A 24,135-nucleotide genomic window follows, 5' to 3' on the forward strand; every position below is an offset into this window, starting at 1 on the left:
TACCCCCTTAAACAAAACGTGGCAAGAAAAAAAACAGAGAAAGGGAACAAGCGGGGTAAAAAATAAAACAATTTTAAAAATCAGACCTACATAAAAAACATCAATTAAAAAATAGGCCACAATTTTGGGGATCTCTTTAAGGCTTCCCCTATTACCCCACAACTTTGTCTAAAGTGGGACAAGCTCATGCCAATTATTCTTGCGACATTTAGATTTTTCAGGCTGATTTTTGGCCTAAACTCTTCCAAAGCCTTTATTCGTACCAAAATTTTATATTTGATGATTGTAATAATAAAAAGACTATTGGTATTTAAGCTCTTGCAGTAGTAACCAAATTCCTCCTTTCCCCGTAAATTTCCCTTTCTTTCTATCTTAATTTAATTAAAGTACATTATGATAATTAAGTTATTCCCGAATACATATGGTATTGACCAACCAAAAATATTAAAGTTTGGATAATAAGAAATTAAAATTTTTTTGAAAATTATTCATTGTAATGTGGAGGACTCACATTGTGTTTTTTTTTTTGCTCATTTTACCCAAGAGCTCATAAAAAGGGACATTAATTTTACTTTTAGCAATTTCTGATAGAGAAACAAGATCACTAAACAAGGAGTGTTCTTTCCTGTTCTAATTTCCTTTTTCAACTTTGCTACATTACAAGAACAACTAATTATTGAGATGTCCCTAACGGATTACTATGGGTAAATAAATGGATTGTTATTATGGTTTTCTCTAAACCTTTCTGCTTTAGTTTCGGTCCAAATATGTTCCAATTTTTTTTATCTACATAACCCCCATCAAAAAATTTAATTATTCATTTTTTTGTATTTATTCAACCCTTTCTTTTGTTACTTTTATGGACACATAACTTTGCTGCTTTGTGTTTTTCTCATTGAGCTGTCAAAACCGGTAATTACTTAAACCAAAAAAGTCCTATTCTAATATTCCTCTTCATAATACCGGAAAAACATTCCCTGCTTTGTTATAGTTTTATGATCCTCCCAAGATTGAATATTCCTAAATTAATATATTACTCAAGCTAATGTTTACTTTCTAATTATTAATAAACTTCTGCAACTTATTTCTATTATTTCTTTTTTTCTTCCAGCCCCCATAATATGAACATGGAGACTATCCTTAACCTTTGTTTAATAACCATTAAATGACTCATGTACTTATCTTATCTCCTAATTTTTTTCTAAATTTAGTTAACCTTGTTTGTTAAAGGAAATTGTTGCCCTAACTTTTGGAAAACTAGGTTTTATTTATTACATCTTTATATTGAATTTTAAAAAATTCAAAAAATTCGATCATTTTGTAATTTGCCACAGAAACCACAAGAAAAGGAATCCAATATTAAAATTAATTAGGGGTCATTCTCTCAGCCAATATTTTATTAAGTAAAATAAACATTGCAATTACATATGTATTGGGACAGATTGTCCTAAGCAATAAAGACTAAACCTTTATCTATGGTTTTGTGATATAAAAAAAATTTTAAATACCTTCAATGTTTTTTTTCATTTAATCTCACCAAATTTCACATGGCTTCAATGTACTAACACCAAAATTTTCTGGCCTAGTATCTAATACCGTTTACATTGTCCAATTTATTTATAGTTTCTATTTCCCTTTATGTAACCTTTTATATAACATATAATAATTTTTGTATCTACTCAATCTGAATATTGTTTGGTACCTGTCACTCCATACTATTTCGGCTATTCCCACAAGAACAATTCCCCTCTCCATGTTTCGTCTATCCTAAAAATCAGTTCTGTTCCCTACTCCCATTTCGCCTATTTCCCAAAAGAACAATTCTGTTCACTTACTCCCAGTTTCCGTCTACTTCCCAAACATCATTTCTGTTCAACCTACTCCCCAATTCCGTCTATTTTTTTTTCCCAAAATAACAGTTCTGTTCACATTACTCCCAGTTTCCGCTGTTTTCCCAAAGAACAGTTTCCTGCCTACTAATTGATCCAAAGAATCTTTATGCTCATAAAATCTATCAAGTGTTAAGCTAAACAGTTTCACATGATAATAGTAAAAAAAAAAAAATTGGTACACCATGCAGTATACGACCAGTCACCGTTATGTCATCATCCAAGAATAAAATATTTGCTTCACAATCCCCGGACAAAAATATTTATGTACTAAACATGAATCCTCATGTGACTGCTTGTAATTCATATATCAGTAAGTAGTAGTTAATACTAGAATTAGATTCTTGTAATAATCTCACTTGACCCATACTGTCTATGTAGTTACTATGATTATTAACATTTACTACTATCTTCTTAACCAAATGTTAAATGTAGCTATGTTTTTGTTTGTACTACGTTGAGACATCATGTGCTAAAATATGACATGATGATACAAACAATATGGATTTAAGTCCAATTGTTGTAAAATGTGCCACTTTTGTAGCCAAGATGTGATCAAACCACCCACAATTGTTTTGCAATTAGACACTTAATGAGAAGGATTCTAATTCACTAGTATATCACGGATATACTCATCTTTATTTAATAATGCAGAAACTTTGTGGCAGAGTCTACTAACTATAATCTTGTTTAACTGTCTATACTTTCTCATTTTTGCATGACATCTTCCATAGACAAATGAACAGCACTAAAGTGCTTAACCCCGCTGCGGTCTTATCCAGGAGACCTCCTAGAGTGACGTATTCTCACTTGATGCGCAAGACGATATTGCTGACTCAGCATTTCTCTTCATCAAGGGAAAAACTTTGCCTTTTAGTGCTTTACACTCAATTGACAAAAGGTTCAATACTTTCCAACTTCTTATAAAGTTAGTGATTCTCCAAGGACACTATGGTGCTAGTATTTTTAGTTCGCACTCAATGTATCGACAAGATAACTGCCAAAAGTTAGTAAAGCTGTCATAACTTCCAAAGAAGTATTTTTGCAAAAATTCTCACTTTGAAAAGTTAAGAAAATGTCGATAGCTTTATGCAGGAGGTTTTTATTGAATTTTCGAGTCTTTTACTGAAAGCTGTGCTTTTTTCAAATGTTTTTCAGACTTTTAAGCTTTTTTGTTCGTTTGACGCTCCTTTTGGTATATATTATAAGAAGTGCAGAAGTTTTTGCTACCGTCACTATAGTTTGGTGGCTACCAGTGCCGTGTTTTGCCGAGTTAGAGCGGTTTTAAAACCATTTGTCCGGGTGAACAGACACACACACACACAACAGACTCCTCGCTATGCGCCCACGCACCAGCGGAGGTTATTAAACCTCTTAATTTGAGAGAGAGGTGATCTGAGGGTGGCGCAGGCAAAGCTGGTACCCCAACACTGAACCCTGTGTTTGAGTGCTAAATGTTTGGAATAGCAGGTAAGTGAAGTGTACATACATAATCTACAGATAAAGGATTAACTGAAAAGCTGCCATCTTAGGGCCATCTTTTATTCAACCTACAACAGCATGTCTGACTTTTCATAAATATTATGGTGCATGTTCAAGTTTCTTGCACTAAAATTTCTTGTCTTGCTAAAAACGTTATTGGTATTTTTTCTCCTGCTTGAAAAATATATTCCATTAAATATACTTAAGTTACTAATTTTATAGTTTAAATAGGGTTAAATTATGTTTACTAATGAATTGACTGTCCTTGTGTAGAGTTTATTCAAAGATTCTTTTACTGTTTATTTCTTTCTTGCTTAGGTTATTGTTATTTTAGAGACAATCTCAATTGCTATTTCTCATATAAATACTGTATATTTATCAAGCAGCTATAAAACATCATTTATATGGATACCTGTAAAGTTTTTGTTACAGGGTTTAGATATGTTAAGTGATATTGCAGGTAATGTCATGATGTTAGTCTGTTTTTGTTAGGCCCTAGATATGAATACTGAGTTAAAGATTGTCACTGTATCAATCATGTTTCTCTTAAAGATTGCATACATTACTAATTGATTAAGCAAATTTTCAACTTTTATTAGCATGAAATAAATGATCAGCAAGTTGCTGATAATATTTTTGAAACTATATATTTGAGGTTTTTAAAACTATATTATTAGTGTTTTTGTTTTTACTTAGAATGACAGTCTAATGGAATCTGTAGAAAAAGGAGATTTGTCCTGGAGTAGAAAATGCTATCTTAATAGGAGCCATGTAAAGGCTATGTCTTTGGTACGGTCTATTTATTTTATTGTACAAAAAGAATATGAATGAAGCAGCTAGTCTGAAATATCTGAATATGAAGAATGTTATAATTGAGGGGGAGGGCCTTCCTTGGTTACTATAAAAAATTCTTTGTACTCTGAATTGCTAAGAACTTATGATATGTATCCAAATTATTGTTAAGGTAAATAATTATTGAGAATTGCCTAAGCAATAGAGTCTTGCAGGCTTCATATATTTTATTGGGTCCTGTATGTTTTTCTACTATTGGTTTTCCTGTGTTAGTGGTAAATTAGACAGTTGATGATGAATTTCATTATACACCTAAAAAAGGTCATACTGATATTGTTGAAATATATCGATGTTGTTAATAAGGTAATTCAGATCATGAGAATAGGTATACTTTACTCTAATCTTTAATCAGAACAGAACATAATTAGATACATTATCAAAATATGCCCTTAATTGACTAATGAGATTGTTCTTTACAGGTCAATTAATAATATTTCACCTCCAAGAGAGATGTACAAGTTATTATGCATTTTTTTCAGAGGCCATTCTTAGCTATTGATTAAATTGATAAATTATAAAGTGGTCCCCTGGAACATTAATCAAGCATGACTGAGATTTAGGTATGAACTTGATGAATGTTGCTGACGAATTACAGTGGTAGTCTTGTTTTATATTTGATGACATTATAGTAAGAGTTTGTGATAGTAGTTGTGTCAAGTTAAGAGTACTGTGAGGTGACTGAATACTTTTTTTCAAAGTAGATAATCTGTTATCTAGGTTATAATGTACTAGTGTACTCATGTAATATCTTTACAACAGTGTTAGTAAAAGATAATGTACAATCTATAGAAATATTACCTTTGTTAACATTAATGGGGTTACTGTAATTATATTTAGGAAGGATTGACTTCAGTTATATTAGCTGCATATAATGGACACAAAGATGTCGTTTCAATTTTATACTGAAGGAACCATCTAGAACTTATTAATTGATGCATTAGTATTTAAACCCATATGCTAAGATATAAATCAAAGAGCTAAAATATTTGGAGCGTAATCTTGTTTATTCAAAAGCTCTCCCTTTTTGCTCCGAAGACCTAAAACTTATCAAATTAATTCATGTTAATGTTAATATAATAATCATTAACAAGTACTGCCCTAATCACTGTATTCCTGCAACTTCATATATTTTATTGTGTCCCTGTATATTCTCTATTGGTTTGCTATGTTCATGGTCTAAGGTTGACAATTGAAGACTTGTCTTTATTACCATAGGATAGATGGTCGGCTCGCAGAATACATTGATTTTGAGTTTATTTGATTCATCTTCACTTTAGTTTTATTACAATAATTGCAATGTGATAAATGAAGTGATAAATAATTAAATTGCATCATTTAACTGCTGACTATTTTGTAGACATTAACACAAAAAAAAGAGTGAGATTTGCCAAAGTCACTTTGTCCCTGAGTTCTGTAACTGACTCATTAGGGTCATTGTTTAAGATCTTTTAGGAGGAATAGAGGAAAGAGACATTCTAAATTGACAAAACTAAAAATGTAGGCAAGTGGAGCAAATTTTATTTTAGAAATTTTTGGCCTGGACAGTGTCATGTTTGTGTGTTGATGATGATGATGAGAATGGACATATTAGTCATGACAAGTAACAGGATTCCTATGGGATGTCTGTCCTTAAAGTATTTTAGTACAAGCTGACAAACAGTAGGGATTGTATGTTTGTCCTGTGGTTAGGACATTGCACTTTTTAAAGTTGGCCATTTAGAAAAATTCTGTAAGGCAGTATCTGCATGAACTAAGTAATGACTACATATGAGAGATCAATCTTTGATTCTTTTTACACTACTTGATCAACCGTATTTATACATTCGTAATATGATTTTAGTCAGTAATTCCCAAACTTCTTATTTCTGGGAAGACAATAATACTGTTTTTATTAAAGTTTAAAAAAGGCTTAAAGTTTGTAGTGTGATGTTAAGGCATCTAAGGATGTTAACGAAGTAAGTCTCTCATGAGAGCATTGGGTGAAGTTGGTATACATCGTCTAATTAGCCTCATTTAGTCTATATTATGCTCATAGCTAAATAGCAGTATCCAATATGAACTGCCATTTTCCTGGATACATTAAATAGCTCTACTGCAATTATTATTGTTTATGTTATATTATGAATCCTGAGCTTAATATTTTGAGCCTAATCTGGTTATTTTAAAAATGCCCCTTTTAACTTCAAATTACTGAAACTTAATTGAAATTTATCTATATTATTTTTTAAAGTATAATAATTGTCAAGTGTTGCCTAATCATTGATATTTGGCTTATATTTTTGTCAGTTTTTTCATATTTTTTATCAGTTCTGTGTTATGTTTTTACTATTTATTTTTAGTGTTTTAGTGGTCCCTAATTTGACAGTTCATGATCTCTCTTTTATTATAATAGGAATGGATGGGATCTCTCATTGAGTTTAATTGGGTTATTATAAAACTCTCCTTTTTCTCCTTTTTACTTCAAAATATTAAGAACTATTGCGATTTACCATGTTATATTAAGGTAATAATAATTATCCAGTCTTGGACTATCAATGTATACTTGTAGGCTTCATATTTTTATCTGTGCCATAGATGCTTTTCCTATTTATTTAGTGTGTTAGTTGTCTAATGTTTGTATTTATTTTAGTCTTTAGTGATCTAATTGACAGTCAATATGTGTCTTCATTACAATAGGATGGATTTGTGGCACTTCATTATGCAAGTATTAATGGACATAGTAATGTTGTTGAAAATATTACTCAACCATAATGCTGATATCGACATTGTTACTAAGGTAATTCAGGACCATGAGAATGAATTGAGCTTTACTCTAATCTTTAAACTGTGGTGAAGAGATAATAACTAGATATTTATCATGGTATTTGTAATTGACCAATGAGATAAATAAATTGTTGACCCTCTTTTACTAGTGTTTTAAGTTTATTATAAACTTTTGTGTAAGGCTGTGGTTTCTAAGGTTATAACAAGTAAATTTTGCTAAAACTGCTTTTTAGAAGTAATTAATTTTATTTATTATTACAATTGTATTAATTTGTAATAATAATTCAGCAGTTAAATGTAATTTAAAGATCTGCATACAGAACGACAATTTCCTAAACATTAAATATAAAAATGGACTGAGATTTAAATATAACTTGAAGGAATGTTTACGACAAATTACAGTGGTAGACTTGTCTATTGTATTGATTAGATTATAGTAAGATTGTTGAGAGTATTTGTTCATTAAGAGTAGTTTGATGTGACTGAATTTTTAAAAGTAGATATATAGGTTATAATTTAGTTCACATTAATGGGATTATTGTAATATATTTAGAAGGGGTCAACTCCGTATGTTAGCAGCAAAAAGGCCACAAAGATGTCAATTTCAATTTTAATGCAGAGAGGAGCCAATCTAGATCTTGGTGATGCAGTAAGTATTTATGTGCATATGTTTATATATAAATCCGGGTTTCATCATTTTGAGTTTAATTGGGTTATTATATAAAATCTCCTTTTACTTCAAAATATTAAGAACTATTGAAATTTATCCATGTTATTGTTAGGTAATAAGAATTATCCAGTCTTGACTAATCAATGTATACTTGTAGGCTTCATATTTTTATCTGTGCCATAGATGCTTTTCCTATTTATTTAGCGTGTTAGTTTCTATGTTTGGTATTTATTTAGTCTGTTAGTGATCTAAGTTGACAGTCAATATTTGTCTTTTATTACAATAGGATGGATTGGTGGCTCTTCATTATGCAAGTTTTAATGGACATAGTAATGTTGTTGAAATATTACTCAACCATAATGCTGATATCGACATTGTTACAAAGGTAATTCTGATCATGAGAATGAATGTGCTTTAACTGTAATCTTTAAACTGTGGTAAAGAGATAATAACTAGATATTTATCATGGTATTACATTAATTGACCAATGAGATAATAAATTTTTCACCTCTGTTAGTATACTGTTTAAGTTATTATAACTTTTGTCTAATTTTGTGGTTTCTAAGGTTATTCAGCATGGGATGTGTCAATTATTTTGTTGCTTGCGCTTAAGATTGCTTTAAATTTTTTTAGTACTTGCAAGTGCTTCAAGCATTTTGTTTAGCTGCAAGAATTTGTTGCACAAAGATTGATTTGCTCTAAGCACTTATGATAATAGGAGATTATCTAGTTTTTGTTATCTGCAGTAAATGGTTATCTCATAGTATACTTGGAAAACTCTATTTATTCATCATAATAAAATTTTGAATTTGGGTTATTATAAAAATAAAGTTTTTTCTTCAAAATACTAAGAGCTATTGAAATTTAACCATGTTATTGTTAAGGTGATAACAATTATCCAGTCTTGACTAATCAATGTATACTTGTAGGCTTCATATTTTTATCAGTGCAATGGATGATTTTACTATTTATTTAGTGTGTTTGTTGTCTAATTTGACTGTTAGTCTAATTTAATATTTGTCTTTTTTCAATAGGGATGCTGGGTGGCTCTTCATTATGCAAGTATTATTATGGACATAGTAATGTTGTTGAAATATTACTAACCATAATGCTGATATCGACATTGTTACAAAGGTAATTCTGATCATGAGAATGAATGTGCTTTAACTGTAATCTTTAAACTGTGGTAAAGAGATAATAACTATGTATTTATCATGGTATTTGTTAATTGACCAATGAGATAAATAAATGTTTACCTCTTTTAATATACTAAACTTTTGTTGTAAGGTTGTGGTTTCTAAGGTTATATAACAAATGATTTTGCTAAAACTGCGTTTTTTAATTTTATTAATTTATTTTTATTACAATCATTTTAAAATTTGTAATTCAATAATCTCAGCAGTGTACTCTAATACAATAGTTTTGTTGGTTATAATATATTCACAGTAATGGGATTATTGTAATGTATTTAGGAGGAACTGACTCAAGTTATGTTAGCTGCAAGAAATGGCCACAAAGATGTGATTTGGATTTTAATAGAGAGAGGAGCCAATCTAGATCTTGTTGATGCAATAAATGTTTATGTGCATATGTTATATAATAACTCCAGAGCTTCATCATTTTCAGTTTAATTGGTTATTATAAAAATCTCCTTTTTAATTCAAAATACTAAGAGCTATTGAAATTTAACCATGTTATTTTTAAGGTGATAACAATTATCCAGTCTTGACTAATCAATGTATACTTGTAGGCTTCATATTTTTTATCAGGACAATGAATGATTTTACTATTTATTTAGTGTGTTAGTTGTCTAAGTTGACAGTCAAATATTTGTCTTCTTTCAATAGGATGGATGGGTGGCTCTTCATTATGCAAGTATTAATGGACATAGTAATGTTGTTGAAATATTACTTAACCATAATGCTGATATCGACATTGTTACAAATGTAATTCTGATCATGAGAATGAATGTGCTTTAAATGTAATATTTAAACTGTGGTAAAGAGATAATAACTATGTATTAATCATGGTATTCGTTAATTGACCAATGAGATAAATAAATTTTTCACCTCTGTTAGTATATACTGTTTAAGTTATTTTAAACTTTTGTCTAACGTTGTGGTTTCTAAGGTTATAGCAAATAAATTTTGCTAAAACTGCTGCGTTATTTAAAAATTTTTTATAAGTCAATTTATTTTTATTACAATCATTTTAAAATTTGTAATAATAATTCAGCAGCTTATGTATCTCAAAGATGTAACTCAAAGTACTCATGTCATCCATTTACAATAGTGTTTGTAGAGATCATTTACAATTGTTATAATATATTCTGTTGGTTCACATTAATGGGATTATTGTAATATATTTAGGAGGGACTGACTCCAGTTATGTTAGCTGCAAGAAATGGCCACAAAGATGTGATTTGGATTTTAATAGAGAGAGGAACCAATCTAGATCTTGTTGATGCAGTAAGTGTTTATGTGCATATGTTATATTATAACTCCAGAGCTTCATCATTTTGAGTTTAATTGGGTTATTATAAAAAATCTCCTTTTTACTTCAAAATACTAAGAGCTATTGAAATTTAACCATGTTATTGTTAAGGTATAATAATTATCCAGCCTTCACTAATCAATGTAAACTTGCAGCTTCATAGTTTTAATAGCGCCATAGATACTTTTCCTATTTATTTAGTGTGTTAGTGAAAAATGTATGAAAATATAGCAGGCTTCATATTTTTATCAGTGCCACAGATGCTTTTCCTATTTATTTAGTCTGTTAGTTGTCTAATGTTCATATTTATTTAGTCTGTTAGTGGTCTAATTTTACAGTCAATATTTGTCTTTTATTACAATAGGGTGGAATGGTGGCTCTTCATATGCAAGTACTAATGGACATAGTAATGTTGTTGAAATATTACTCAACCATAATGCTGATATCAACATTGTTACAAAGGTAATTCAGATCATGAGAATGAATGTGCTTTAACTGTAATCTTTAAACTGTGGTAAAGAGATAATAACTATGTATTTATCATGGTATTTTTTAATTGATCCAATGAGATAAATAAATTTTTCACCTCTGTTAGTATATACTGATTAAGTTATTATAAACTTTTGTCATTTTAAAAATTGTAACAATAATTCAACAGCTAATATATTTTGTTGGTTCACAGTAATGGGATTATTGTAATGTATTTAGGAGGAACTGCCTCAAGTTATGTTAGCTGCAAGAAATGGCCACAAAGATGTGATTTGGATTTTAATAGAGAGAGGAGCCAATCTAGATCTTGTTGATGCAGTAAATGTTTATGTGCATATGTTATATAATAACTCCAGAGTTTTTAATCATTTTGAGTTTTAACTGTGTTATTATAAAAATCTCCTTTTTACTTCAAAATACTAAGAGCTATTGAAATTTAACCATGTTATTGTTAAGGTGATAACAATTATCTAGTCTTGACTAATCAATGTAAACTAATGGACATAGTAATGTTGTTGAAATATTACTTACCATTAATGCTGATTTCGACATTGTTACAAAGGTAATTCAGATCATGTGAATGTATGTGCTTTAACTGTAATCTTTAAACTGTGGTAAAGAGATAATAACTACATATTTATCATGGTATTCGTTAATTGACCAATGAGATAAATGAAAAAATTTTCACCTCTGTTAGTATATACTGATTTAAGTTATTTCAAACTTTTGTCTAAGTTGTGGTTTGTAAGGTTATAGCAAATAAATTTTGCTAAACTGCTGCGTTATTTTTAAATTTTTTTAAGTCAATTTATTTTTGTTACAATCATTTTAAAATTTGTAATAATAATTCTACAGCTTATGTATCTCAAAGATGTAACTCAAAGTGTACTTTGTCATCCATTTACAATAGTGTTTGTAGAGATCATTTACAATTGTTATAATATATTCTGTTGGTTCACATTAATGGGATTATTGTAATATATTAGGAAAGGGACTGACTCCAGTTATGTTAGCTGCAAGAAATGCCACAAAGATGTGATTTGGATTTTAATAGAGAGAGGAGCCAATCTAGATCTTGTTGATGCAGTAAGTGTTTATGTGCATATGTTTATATTATAACTCCAGAACTTCATCACTTTGAGTTTATTTGGGTTATTATAAAAATCTCCTTTTTTACTTCAAAATACTAAGAGCTATTGAAATTTAACTATGTTATTGTTAAGGTGATAACAATTATCCAGTCTTGACTACTTAATGAAAACTAGCAGGCTTCATATTTTTATCAGCGCCACAGATGCTTTTCCTATTTATTTAGTCTGTTAGTTGTCTAATGTTCGTATTTATTTAGTCTGTTAGTGGTCTAAGTTTACAGTCAATATTTGTCTTTTTTACAATAGGGTGGAAAAGTGGCTCTTCATTATGCAAGTATTAATGGACATAGTAATGTTGTTGAAATATTACTCAACCATAGTGCTGATATCGACATTGTTACAAAGGTAATTCTGATCATGAGAATGAATGTGCTTTAACTGTAATCTTTAAACTGTGGTAAAGAGATAATAACTATGTATTTATCATGGTATTTGTTAATTGACCAATGAGATAAATAAATTTTTCACCTCTGTTAGTATACACTGATTAAGTTATTATAAACTTTTGTCATTTTAAAAATTGTAACAATAATTCAGCAGCTAATATATTTTTGTTGGTTCACAGTAATGGGATTATTGTAATGTATTTAGGAGGAACTGCCTCAAGTTATGTTAGCTGCAAGAAATGGCCACAAAGATGTGATTTGGATTTTAATAGAGAGAGGAGCCAATCTAGATCTTGTTGATGCAGTAAATGTTTATGTGCATATGTTATATAATAACTCCAGATCTTCATCATTTTGAGTTTAACTGGGTTATTATAAAAATCTCCTTTTTAATTCAAAATACTAAGAGCTATTGAAATTTAACCATGTTATTGTTAAGGTGATAACAATTATCCAGTCTTGACTAATCAATGTATACTTGTAGGCTTCATATTTTTATCAGGACAATGGATGATTTTCCTATTTATTTAGTGTGTTAGTGGTCTAATTTGACAGTCAAATATTTGTCTTTCAATAGGATGGATGGGTGGCTCTTCATTATGCAAGTATTAATGGACATAGTAATGTTGTTGAAATATTACTTAACCATAATGCTGATATCGACATTGTTACAAAGGTAATTCTGATCATGAGAATGAATGTGCTTTAAATGTAATATTTAAACTGTGGTAAAGAGATAATAACTATGTATTAATCATGGTATTTGTTAATTGATCAATGAGATAAATAAATGTTTCACCTCTGTTAGTTTATACTGATGAAGTTATTATAAACTTTTGTCATTTTAAAAATTGTAACAATAATTCAGCAGCTAATATATTTTGTTGGTTCACAGTAATGGGATTATTGTAATGTATTTAGGAGGAACTGCCTCAAGTTATGTTAGCTGCAAGAAATGGCCACAAAGATGTGATTTGGATTTTAATAGAGAGAGGAGCCAATCTAGATCTTGTTGATGCAGTAAATGTTTATGTGCATATGTTATATAATAACTCCAGAGCTTCATCATTTTGAGTTTAATTGGGTTATTATAAAAAATCTCCTTTTTAATTCAAAATACTAAGAGCTATTGAAATTTAACCATGTTATTGTTAAGGTGATAACAATTATCCAGTCTTGACTAATCAATGTATACTTGTAGGCTTCATATTTTTATCAGGACAATGAATGATTTTACTATTTATTTAGTGTGTTAGTGGTCTAATTTGACAGTCAAATATTTGTCTTTCAATAGGATGGATGGGTGGCTCTTCATTATGCAAGTATTAATGGACATAGTAATGTTGTTCAAATATTACTTAACCATAATGCTGATATCGACATTGTTACAAAGGTAATTCTGATCATGAGAATGAATGTGCTTTAAATGTAATATTTAAACTGTGGTAAAGAGATAATAACTATGTATTAATCATGGTATTCGTTAATTGACCAATGAGATAAATAAAAGTTTCACCTCTGTTTTAGTATATACTGAGTAAGTTATTTTAAACTTTTGTCTAACGTTGTGGTTTCTAAGGTTTATAGCAAATAAATTTTGCTAAAACTGCTGCGTTATTTTTAAATTTTTTATAAGTCAATTTATTTTTTATTACAATCATTTTAAAATTTGTAATAATAATTCAGCAGCTTATGTATCTCAAAGATGTAACTCAAAGTGTACTCATGTCATCCATTTACAACAGTGTTTGTAGAGATCATTTACAATTGTTATAATATATTCTTGATGGTTCACATTAATGGGATTATTGTAATATATTTAGGAGGGACTGACTCCAGTTATGTTAGCTGCAAGAAATGGCCACAAAGATGTGATTTGGATTTTAATAGAGAGAGGAGCCAATCTAGATCTTGTTGATGCAGTAAGTGTTTATGTGCATATGTTATATTATAACTCCAGAGCTTCATCATTTTGAGTTTAATTGGGTTATTATAAAAATCTCCTTTTTACTTCAAAATACTAAGAGCTATTTAAAATTAACCATGTTATTGTTATGTTTAAGGTAATGATTTTACTATTTGAGTAGTGTTTTGAAGTAGATACTTTTATCTAGTCTTGACTATCAATGTAAACTAATGGACATAGTAATGTTGTTGAAATATTACTTAACCATAATGCTGATATCGACATTGTTACAAAGGTAATTCAGATCATGTGAATGTATGTGCTTTAACTGTAATCTTTAAACTGTGGTAAAGAGATAATAACTACATATTTATCATGGTATTCGTTAATTGACCAATGAGATAAATAAATTTTTCACCTCTGTTAGTATATACTGTTTAAGTTATTTTAAACTTTTGTCTAAGGTTGTGGTTTCTAAGGTTATAGCAAATAAATTTTGCTAAAACTGCTGCGTTATTTTTAAATTTTTTATAAGTCAATTTATTTTTATTACAATCATTTTAAAATTTGTAATAATAATTCAGCAGCTTATGTATCTCAAAGATGTAACTCAAAGTGTACTCATGTCATCCATTTACAATAGTGTTTGTAGAGATCATTTACAATTGTTATAATATATTCTGTTGGTTCACATTAATGGGATTATTGTAATATATTTAGGAAGGACTGACTCCAGTTATGTTAGCTGCAAGAAATGGCCACAAAGATGTGATTTGGATTTTAATAGAGAGAGGAGCCAATCTAGATCTTGTTGATGCAGTAAGTGTTTATGTATATGTGTTATATTATAACTCCAGAATTTCATCACTTTGAGTTTATTTGGGTTATTATAAAAATCTCCTTTTTACTTCAAAATACTAAGAGCTATTGAAATTTAACCATGTTATTGTTAAGGTGATAACAATTATCCAGTCTTGACTACTCAATGAAAACTAGCAGGCTTCATATTTTTATCAGCGCCACAGATGCTTTTCCTATTTATTTAGTCTGTTAGTTGTCTAATGTTCGTATTTATTTAGTCTGTTAGTGGTCTAAGTTTACAGTCAATATTTGTCTTTTATTACAATAGGGTGGAAAAGTGGCTCTTCATTATGCAAGTATTAATGGACATAGTAATGTTGTTGAAATATTACTCAACCATAATGCTGATATCAACATTGTTACAAAGGTAATTCTGATCATGAAAATGAATGTGCTTTAACTGTAATCTTTAAACTGTGGTAAAGAGATAATAACTATGTATTTATCATGGTATTCGTTAATTGACCAATGAGATAAATAAATTTTTCACTTCTGTTAGTATATACTGATTAAGTTATTATAAAACTTTTGTCATTTTAAAAATTGTAACAATAATTCAACAGCTAATAATTTTTGTTGGTTCACAGTAATGGGATTATTGTAATGTATTTAGGAGGAACTGCCTCAAGTTATGTTAGCTGCAAGAAATGGCCACAAAGATGTGATTTGGATTTTAATAGAGAGAGAAGCCAATCTAGATCTTGTTGATGCAGTAAATGTTTATGTGCATATGTTATATAATAACTCCAGAGCTTCATCATTTTGAGTTTAACTGGGTTATTATAAAAATCTCCTTTTTTACTTCAAAATACTAAAAGCTATTGAAATTTAAACCATGTTATTGTTAAGGTGATAACAATTATCTAGTCTTGACTAATCAATGTATACTTGTAGGTTTCATATTTTTATCAGGACAATGGATGATTTTACTATTTATTTAGTGTGTTAGTGGTCTAATTTGACAGTCAAATATTTGTCTTACAATAGGATGGATGGGTGGCTCTTCATTATGCAAGTATTAATGGACATAGTAATGTTGTTGAAATATTACTTAACCATAATGCTGATATCGACATTGTTACAAAGGTAATTCAGATCATGAGAATGAATGTGCTTTAAATGTAATCTTTAAACTGTGGTAAAGAGATAATAGGGTAATTCCATATCAGTTCAACAAAAGTTCGCACATGACCTTCTTAGAATTGGACGCAACTCGGTATACAAGTAGCCCTAGTGGTGGCATAATACCTGTAGGAGTTGGTACTCAGTGGTTGTATGGCTTCCCAGTAATTTCCAATTGAATATTATAGATTTTATGAATTTTTTGGCGTACTAGTAACTCTTAAAAGCAATGTAACTTTATTATTTCACAATCTTTAGTTTAATTGTAGGCTCATTCATTGTTTGACCTTTGACCTCTCTGAAAGTGCTTAATGGATTTAAAAAATATTTTTTGTAGATAACTGCCAAACATTCCTCTAAATGCTCTGCAAGTTTTTGTTTTGGGGGTCCATTGGGATCAAGAGATATGTGCTATTTTATAATTGTATGTAGGCTATATAGCTTAAGTATCACACAAACTTAGCCTTATGTATTGGATTTACTCCATATTTTACAATTATATGCACTTTTTGCCATAATGTGCATAATGTATCAAGGTGTGTTCGCTTCCTGTTTTAAATTTGCTGTTGGTTTTGTTTTATCTGGAAAACTCCTAAGGTGGTCTTTCATTGGAAATGTTATTGCACCTGTAGTTAACACATTCAGAAGGTGCTAAGTTCTCCAGGAAGTATCACTTTCTAATAGCCCCCATTTTTGTCACACTTGGTGAGGAGTTTTCATTGAAGAAGAGGTTACAGGTATTTGTCTATAATGGCTCAGTCTTGTTGCAATCCTTTTGATATACCTGGCCATATGTGGAAGAGTCGCAGGAAGAACCTCAGACCAGTGACTGCCTGGATGTACAATAGAGCTCCACATATTTCAATGGGGTCAAAAATTTGTGACACCTGCAGGAAGAAGTTAAGTGAATCAGACATGCCCACCCTCTGTTTTCTGAGCCTGATCCTCCCAGCTCTCCTAGACCTCCAAGTCCTGAAGCTAACGAACAGGAACCATTCTATTTACAGACTTCTGCAGTAGTGTCTTCTCTCAATCAGTGCCTAGTAGAAATAGGTGAAACACCATACTCTCAGAGCAGAGCTCGTGCTAAGGGTTACCCCAGAGAAAAGGTGAAGAGGATCACTGAAGCAATGCAACGAATGGTTATCCCTGGAGAACCCACTGATGATGGTACTGAAATGCTCCAACAGCTGAAAGAAAAGTTTTAGTCGACGACTAAAAGAAATGAACAGCTTCAAGTACTCACTGTGTTACCAAAGAGTTGGTCTATTAAAAAAATTCAACAAGAGTTTGGTGTCTCAACCTATATGGCACGTAAATCAAAGAAGTTGGTAGAAGAAAAGGGCATTCTTTCTCTTCCTGATCCAGTACGTGGGCATTCACTGCTGCAAGAAAACAGTTGATTTTGTGCGTGACTTCTATGAATCTGATGACATAAGTCGTGTAATGCCAGGCAAGAAAGATTTTGTATCTGTGAAAAAAGCAGGCATACGTCACCACCTTCAAAAGCGATTGGTTCTGAGTAACCTGAGGGAGATGTACTGTGAGTTCAAGGAGAGATATCCGGATCAAAAAATTGGATTCTCCAAGTTTGCTGATCTGAGACCAAAGCATTGCATTTTGGCTGGAGCCAGTGGTACACGCTCTGTCTGTGTGTGTACAATACATCAAAATGTAAAGTTGATGATGATGGAGGTGCAACTACCAGAGCTACTGACATACCACCACTGTTTGGCAAAAATCATGTGCAATCCTGCACATCCTAGGTGCTACATAGGTGAATGTGATACCTGTCCTGGAATTGAGAAGCTGAAGGAAGAATTACTCACAAAGTTTGATGAAAATGACATTGATCACATTGCCTACAAACAGTGGGGTTTCCACTGACAGATCGACACTCGAGACATATTTGTCTCAAACGGAGGAATTTGCTGACTTATTTTGTGATAAGTTAGAACTCTTGCGTCCCCATTCATTTATTGCAAAAGAGCAGGCTTCGTTTTATGCAACTTGTAAGACAACCCTAAAAGAGGGAGAGTTTTTAGTTACAGCAGACTTCTCCGAAAACTATTCATTTGTGCTACAAGATTCTGCCCAAGGGTTTCACTGGAACAACTCTCAAGCAACTCTACACCCTTTTTTGCCTACTATCTGGATTCGGCACAGGGTACACCATTTGAGTTATGTAATTATATCAGATTGTCTGCACCACGACACAATAGCAGTTCACCTTTTCCAAAAAAGCTTTATTTCCTTTTTGAAGAATTTTCTGCCTCTAGCATTGCACCAAAGAAAATAATATATTTCTCTGATGGTGCTGCTTCACAGTACAAAAACCGAAAAAATTTCCTCAATTTGTGTCACCACCAAGGCGACTTTGGAGTTGCAGCTGAATGGCATTTTTCGGCCACTTCACATGGGAAGGGAGCCTGTGATGGTCTTGGTGGAACAGTCAAACGACTAGCAGCTCGGGCTAGCCTACAAAGACCATACAATGACCAGCTAATGGACACCTCGTCAGCTGTTCGACTGGGCAAGTGAAAATGTACCATCAGTTCACTTTGGCTACTGCAGCAATGAAGACTATGAAAGTGAAAAACACATTCTAGATCAATGTTTTCAGCATTCTCGCACGATTCCAGGTACTAGAAAGCTGCATTCATTTGTGCCTGTTTCAAACAACATTGTGGAAGTTAGATGTTATTCAACCTCAGATGCTTCCAGGAAAGAGCGAGTCACACTGACAAAGGATGATCTCTCACCTGAAACAATTGCTGGTTTTGTCACTTGTTTTCGTGATGGCAACTGGTGGTTAGCATGTGGACTAGATGTCACTCAGGAAGTGAGGCTGACATTTCTTTACCCTTCTGGTCCATCAAGCTCATACAGATACCCACAACACCGAGATATCTCCAGTGTTCCAATTACAAATATTTTAACCCGAGTAGATCCAAGAACAAGAGCTGGTCGTGTATACACGTTACAAAAAAAAAGAGATTATGTGTGCATCCGAAAAGCTTCAAACTATTCTGTCAAAGAACTAAATAACTGTTTTTGTACTGTCTTTTTCTCTGTTGATTTTGAGTATGTAAAACATTACCAATGACTACAACATAGTATTTCTGAGCTAACCTACATACAATTATAAAATAGCACATATCTCTTGATCCCAATGGACCCCAAAGACAAAACTTGCAGAGCATTTAGAGGAATGTTTGGCAGTTATCTACAAAAAATATTTTTTAAATCCATTCAGCACTTTCAGAGAGGTCAAAGGTCAAACAATGAATGAGCCGTACAATAATTAAGACTTTGTTGGATGAAGCCATACAACATATCATATGAAAGCTCATTATTCGTACTATAAGATGCTATAATTACTAAACTAAAGATTGTGAAATAATAACGTTACATTGCTTTTAAGAGTTACTAGTACGGCAAAAATTCATAAAATCTATAATATTCAATTGGAAATTACTGGGAAGCCATACAACCACTGAGTACCAAACTCCTACTGGTATTATGCCACCACTAGGGCTACTTGTATACCGAGTTGCGTCCAATTCTAAGAAGGTCATGTGCGAACTTTTGTTGAACTGATATGGAATTACCCAATAACTACATATTTATCATGGTATTCGTTAAATTGACCAATGAGATAATAAATTTTTCATCTCTGTTAGTATATACTGTTTAAGTTATTTTAAACTTTTGTCTAAGGTTGTGGTTTCTAAAGTTATAGCAAATAAATTTTGCTAAAACTGCTGCGTTATTTTTAAATTTGTTATAAGTCAATTTATTTATATTACAATCATTTTAAAATTTGTAATAATAATTCAGCAGCTTATGTATCTCAAAGATGTAACTCAAAGTGTACTCATGTCATCCATTTACAATAGTGTGTTTGTAGAGATCATTTACAATTGTTATAATATATTCTGTTGGTTCACATTAATGGGATTATTGTAATATATTTAGGAGGGACTGACTCCAGTATGTTAGCTGTAAGAAATGGCCACAAAGATGTGATTTGGATTTTAATAGAGAGAGGAGCCAATCTAGATCTTGTTGATGAAGTAAGTGTTTATGTGCATATGTTATATTATAACTCCAGAACTTCATCACTTTGAGTTTAATTGGGTTATTATAAAAATCTCCTTTTTAATTCAAAATACTAAGAGCTATTGAAATTTAACCATGTTATTGTTGAGGTAATAACAATTATCCAGTCTTGACTACTCAATGAAACTAGCAGGCTTCATATTTTTATCAGTGCCACGGATGCTTTTCCTATTTATTTAGTCTGTTAGTTGTCTAATGTTCGTATTTATTTAGTCTGTTAGTGGTCTAAGTTTACAGTCAATATTTGTCTTTTTATTACAATAGGGTGGAAAAGTGGCTCTTCATTATGCAAGTATTAATGGACATAGTAATGTTGTTGAAATATTACTCAACCATAATGCTGATATCAACATTGTTTACAAAGGTAATTCTGAACATGAAATGAATGTGCTTTAACTGTAATCTTTAAACTGTGGTAAAGAGATAATAACTATGTATTTATCATAGTATTCGTTAATTGACCAATGAGATAAATAAATTTTTCAACTCTGTTAGTATATACTGATAAGTTATTATAAACTTTTGTCATTTTAAAAATTGTAACAATAATTCAGCAGCTAATATATTTTGTTGGTTCACAGTAATGGGATTATTGTGATGTATTTAGGAGGAACTGCCTCAAGTTATGTTAGCTGCAAGAAATGGCCACAAAGATGTGATTTGGATTTTAATAGAGAGAGAAGCCAATCTAGATCTTGTTGATGCAGTAAATGTTTATGTGCATATGTCATATAATAACTCCAGAGCTTCATCATTTTCAGTTTAAATGGGTTATTATAAAAATCTCCTTTTTTACTTGAAAATACTAAGAGCTGTTGAAATTTAACCATGTTATTGTTAAGGTGATAACAATTATCTAGTCTTGACTAATCAATATATACTTGTAGGCTTCATATTTTTTTATCAGGACAGTGGATGATTTTACTATTTATTTAGTGTGTTAGTGGTCTAATTTGACAGTCAAATATTTGTCTTACAATAGGATGGATGGGTGGCTCTTCATTATGCAAGTATTAATGGACATAGTAATGTTGTTGAAATATTACTTAACCATAATGCTGATATCGACATTGTTACAAAGGTAATTCAGATCATGAGAATGAATGTGCTTTAAATGTAATATTTAAACTGTGGTAAGAGATAATAACTACATATTTATCATGGTATTCGTTAATTGACCAATGACTGATAAATAATTTTTTTACCTCTGTTAGTATATACTGTTTATGTTATTTTAAACTTTTGTCTAAGGTTGTGGTTTCTAAGTTATAGCAAATAAATTTTGCTAAAACTGCTGCATTATTTTTAAAATTTTTTAGAAGTCAATTTATTTTTTATTACAATCATTTTACAATTTGTAATAATAATTTAGCAGCTTATGTATCTCAAAGATGTAACTCAAAGTGTACTCATGTCTTACATTTACAATAGTGTTAGTAGAGATCATTTAGAATTGTTATAATATATTCTGTTGGTTGACATTAATGGGATTATTGTAATATATTTAGGAGGGACTGACTCCAGTTATGTTAGCTGCAAGAAATGGCCACAAAGATGTGATTTGGATTTTAATTGAGAGAGGAGCCAATCTAGATCTTGTTGATGCAGTAAGTGTTTAAATGCATATGTTATATTATAACTCCAGAGCTTCATCATTTTGAGTTTAATTGGGTTATTATAAAAATCTCCTTTTTACTTCAAAATACTAAGAGCTATTGAAATTTAACCATGTTATTGTTAAGGTGATAACAATTATGCAGTCTTGACTAATCAATGTATACTTGTAGGCTTCATATTTTTATCAGGACAATGGATGATTTTACTAATTATTTAGTGTGTTAGTTGTCTAAGTTTATAGTCAATATTTGTCTTTTATTACAATAGAATGGAGGGGTGGCTCTTCATTATGCAAGTATTAATGGACATATTAATGTTGTTGAAATATTACTTAACCATAATGCTGATATCGACATTATTACAAAGGTAATTCAGATCATGTGAATGAGTGTGCTTTACCTGTAATCTTAAACTGTGGTGAAGAGATAATAACTACATATTTATCATGGTATACGCTAATTGACCAATGAGATAAATAAATTTTTCAACTCTGTTAGTATATACTGTTTAAGTTATTATAAACTTTTGTCAAAGGCTGTGGCGATCATTTACAATTGTTTGTAATATATTCTGTTAGTTTACATTAATGGGATTATTGTAATATATTTAAGAGGGAATGACTCCAGTTATGTTAGCTGCAGGAAATGGCCACAAAGATGTGATTTGGATTTTAATAGAGAGAGGAGCCAATCTAGATCTTGTTGATGCAGTAAGTGTTTATGTGCATATGTTATATTATAACTCAGAGCTTCATCATTTTGAGTTTAATTGGGTTATTATAAAAATCTCCTTTTTACTTCAAAGTACTAAGAGTTTATATTTAAAGAAGATCCAGGATTTTGGGTAACAGGTATATAGTTTATATGCTATGTTGATTGTTTATTTATAATGTTCACAAATACCAACTTTTTTGTCTGTTTTTCATGACTTATACTATGAACAAGGTTTTACTTTGAAAATTGAACTTTTTCACAAATCTGCTTCAACTTTCGATCTGATTACATACAGAGGCTATAATTGTCAAATACCCAAATGATAGTCTAAATAAAAGCAATATTGTTGATGTACAAATGGATACAGTGAAAAAGCATTAAAAGTCAGGGTGGGCTTTGCAAAAAGGATAAGTTAGGGGCTCTGTTTTAATTTTTGTGATAGCTTCACTGAGGCTGCCCCAAGACCTTCTTCAATACCAGATTTTCACTTGATGAAAACACTTCCAGCTCAATCTAAAATACATCAGCCATTCTACCAATAATACCTCTAAAATACCTTCAAAAACTTGCATAATAATACTCTTACACCTCCTTCATTACTCACTGTACATAGTTAATTTCATGACCTGAATATGACATTAGTCATTTTGTTTTATCTATTTTCACTGTATTGTACTTTTTTAATGCCTATCATAATCTCAATAGGCTTAGCTCTGCTATTAGTTAGTGTCATTAGTCAATATAAACATTCTTCTTCCTCTGATGTTGTATTTCAATCCTCTACATGGTGTTGCCTGTGTACAAGATTTCTGAATCTCACATTTGATGTACTGCCACTGGCCTTCCCTTTAGCACTTTACAATGATTTGACGTTGTTTATGATATATATGACATTCTTTGTCTCTAATGTAGCAACTTTGAGCTGTGATTTGTAGCAATTTTTACTTTGTTATTCTATGCTGAGCTCTCTGTACTATAAGTAATGGCTTATCCTCAATTTATGTTCATGACTTAAGATTAATCATCCAGAGTTGTAACAAGCTGATGATAATATCTCTTCACAGATAATTGCAATGGCAATTGTGGTCCTTCTATTGTAGCTAAGTGTACATCTATAAGTCCACAAATTCTTTCTCAAAGATAGATTGAAGTCCTAATTTGTCATCAGTGTAAATAAGACACATGGACTCAATCTCTGGATTGTGCTGTGTTTTTATTACTGAAGTCTCACTAGAAACAGTCTGCATGATGTGAAATAGGGAGAGAGGCTGGCTGTGCAAAGCTACAAGGTACTTGCTTGTTACCTGAAAATAAATGAGACTTGGAGAAGGCAGACAATAGTATTATTGTCCCATTCTATTTCTGATTGGTAGTGTATATCTACTGATCAAAAAAGAAATGTTGTTGAAGCACTGCATATTTTACCACAAAATCTTCATTGAAAATTATCCAGTTCTTATCCACCCTTTTTCATTCAAACCATATTTAGTACAAAGAATATTGTTTGCTATCAACATGAAGTCAAGATTTTAATATCAAATATCATATAACCATTGGTGGAAATATCCTAGCTGTATTTTCATATAATAAACCTAAAACTGTAACTCAGCCCTTTTCCC

The 24,135-nt window shown here is 31.0% G+C and overlaps 1 protein-coding gene across 1 annotated transcript; it reads left to right on the forward strand.

Moving 5' to 3' along the window:
* Nucleotides 1-7,581: 7,581 nt before the first annotated feature.
* On the forward strand, nucleotides 7,582-17,272 carry LOC121366719 (ankyrin repeat domain-containing protein 50-like). Its single transcript, XM_041491053.1, has 10 exons — nucleotides 7,582-7,635; nucleotides 10,026-10,124; nucleotides 10,858-10,956; nucleotides 12,036-12,134; nucleotides 12,381-12,479; nucleotides 13,097-13,195; nucleotides 13,999-14,097; nucleotides 14,802-14,900; nucleotides 15,556-15,654; nucleotides 17,003-17,272. Exons 1-10 carry the CDS (start codon nucleotides 7,582-7,584, stop codon nucleotides 17,270-17,272), a joined length of 1,116 nt encoding a protein of 371 aa, XP_041346987.1.
* Nucleotides 17,273-24,135: the final 6,863 nt, after the last annotated feature.

Source organism: Gigantopelta aegis, unplaced genomic scaffold (genome assembly GCF_016097555.1).
Source record: "Gigantopelta aegis isolate Gae_Host unplaced genomic scaffold, Gae_host_genome ctg6806_pilon_pilon, whole genome shotgun sequence".
Taxonomy (NCBI): Eukaryota; Metazoa; Mollusca; class Gastropoda; order Neomphalida; family Peltospiridae; genus Gigantopelta; species Gigantopelta aegis.